This window comes from Akebia trifoliata, chromosome 4 (assembly GCF_017979445.1).
Source record: "Akebia trifoliata isolate Shusen 1 chromosome 4, ASM1797944v1, whole genome shotgun sequence".
Lineage (NCBI taxonomy): Eukaryota > Viridiplantae > Streptophyta > Magnoliopsida > Ranunculales > Lardizabalaceae > Akebia > Akebia trifoliata.
Genome location: NC_141378.1, coordinates 20,558,561 through 20,560,033, shown reverse-complemented (window position 1 = coordinate 20,560,033; position 1,473 = coordinate 20,558,561). Strand labels below are relative to the sequence as shown.

Below are 1,473 nucleotides of genomic sequence, written 5' to 3'. Positions count from 1 at the left end.
ATGAAAAGAAAAATCTATTTTTAATATTATATAATAATAATAAAAATTATTATAATTATTATTGTTATATTTAACATTAAATCAAATTTTATTGGATCAAATTTACAAATATCCGAATTAGTATCTGAATGGTATTGAATAATTAAATCATTTTTGAATTCAAATTCAATTAATAATCAACTATTTGAATTCACATTTGAATCCCTTGATTGTAATTTTGGAGACCCCACCACTCCATTGGTCTACGTGTACATCTTACTCCCTTTCTCTCTCACCCATTTTTACTTGCAATATAATTTTTTTTAAATAAATTGATTTTATGAGATTGATTTTTTCTCTCTCTCTTGACACCTCCGCCATGACACGTGTTCCCCCACCCAAGAACCTTGTGACTTCTCTATGTACACATCAGCCACCTGTTCATTGCTTATATACCTAACAATCAAAAAAGGCAAACAACCAAAAAAAAAAAAAAAAAAAAATTCACTTATTTTGTATCTTATTATCCGCACACGGTTCTCATGTTAGACTAACCTACCTTGTATTTTGATTCCTTTGACCAATTATCACTATAAATAAAGGTCATCTGAGGACTTCCAAAAACATCTTCATTCAACAACTATTGTCAGATAAATTCAGATTCAGATGGAAGGCTTAATACCATTTCTTCTCCACCACATCAAGAAAGAAAAACACCACAAGCATTATCGTTCGTTCTCCGATGGCTCGACACGTAGTTATCGTCCCTTAATGGGAACGGGCTCAGTTGAAGGCTCCTCTCATCGACGAACTCAATCGGAGTTTCAAGCACCACCCACGTTTGAGTTTTTGGAACCGCATTCTGGTCTGGAATTCTTACACTCGCGAAGCCTTAGAGTGGATTCAGTTCTCTCTCCATCGAAAATGAAAGACTCAAAGCTGATAGGAGAGGAGACTAATTTCTCTCATCTTCATAAACGACGATAACGGACAGATTGGAATCAGCTAGAAGAGTGGATAAAGGATAAACTAAGATTGAAATTGTAGATATATATCTGTTGTGTTTTAGTTCTTATTGTTATTTCGTTGATTTTATCGTTGTATGCTTTAATTACTGAAATGGGTTGTTCTTTTTTATTCTTTTATTCTTGGAGAATTATTGTAATGGAGTTGTTTTTAATATAATTGAAGAAGAAGAAGATATGATACCAAATTGACTCACCAAGATTTAAATCTTATGTGCTAGGACCATTGAGTTTGGTTTATATTTGTAGAGGTTAATTTTGTGATAAATTGATCTCAGATCATGATTTTATTATTCAATTCACAAAATAATAATAAAACATATGAAAAAATAGAGAAGGTAAGGATTTTTTACATGGTTCGACAAACGTGCCTATGTCCATGGGCTCGGGGAGCTGTTTTACTATACATCTTACGATTATATGACCTCCTCTCCATTTTTTCCTCCACTTTCCTCCCCTTCCGTCTTTT

At 32.8% G+C, this 1,473-nt stretch overlaps 1 protein-coding gene across 1 annotated transcript; it reads left to right on the top strand.

Annotated features, from left to right (window-relative positions):
- The first annotated feature begins 596 nt into the window (after positions 1–596).
- Positions 597–1,192, top strand: LOC147404408 (beta-1,4-xylosidase). Its single transcript, XM_086437734.1, has one exon. The coding sequence runs from the start codon at positions 646–648 to the stop codon at positions 964–966; it is 321 nt and encodes a 106-aa protein (XP_086293860.1). The 5' UTR covers positions 597–645; the 3' UTR covers positions 967–1,192.
- Positions 1,193–1,473: the final 281 nt, after the last annotated feature.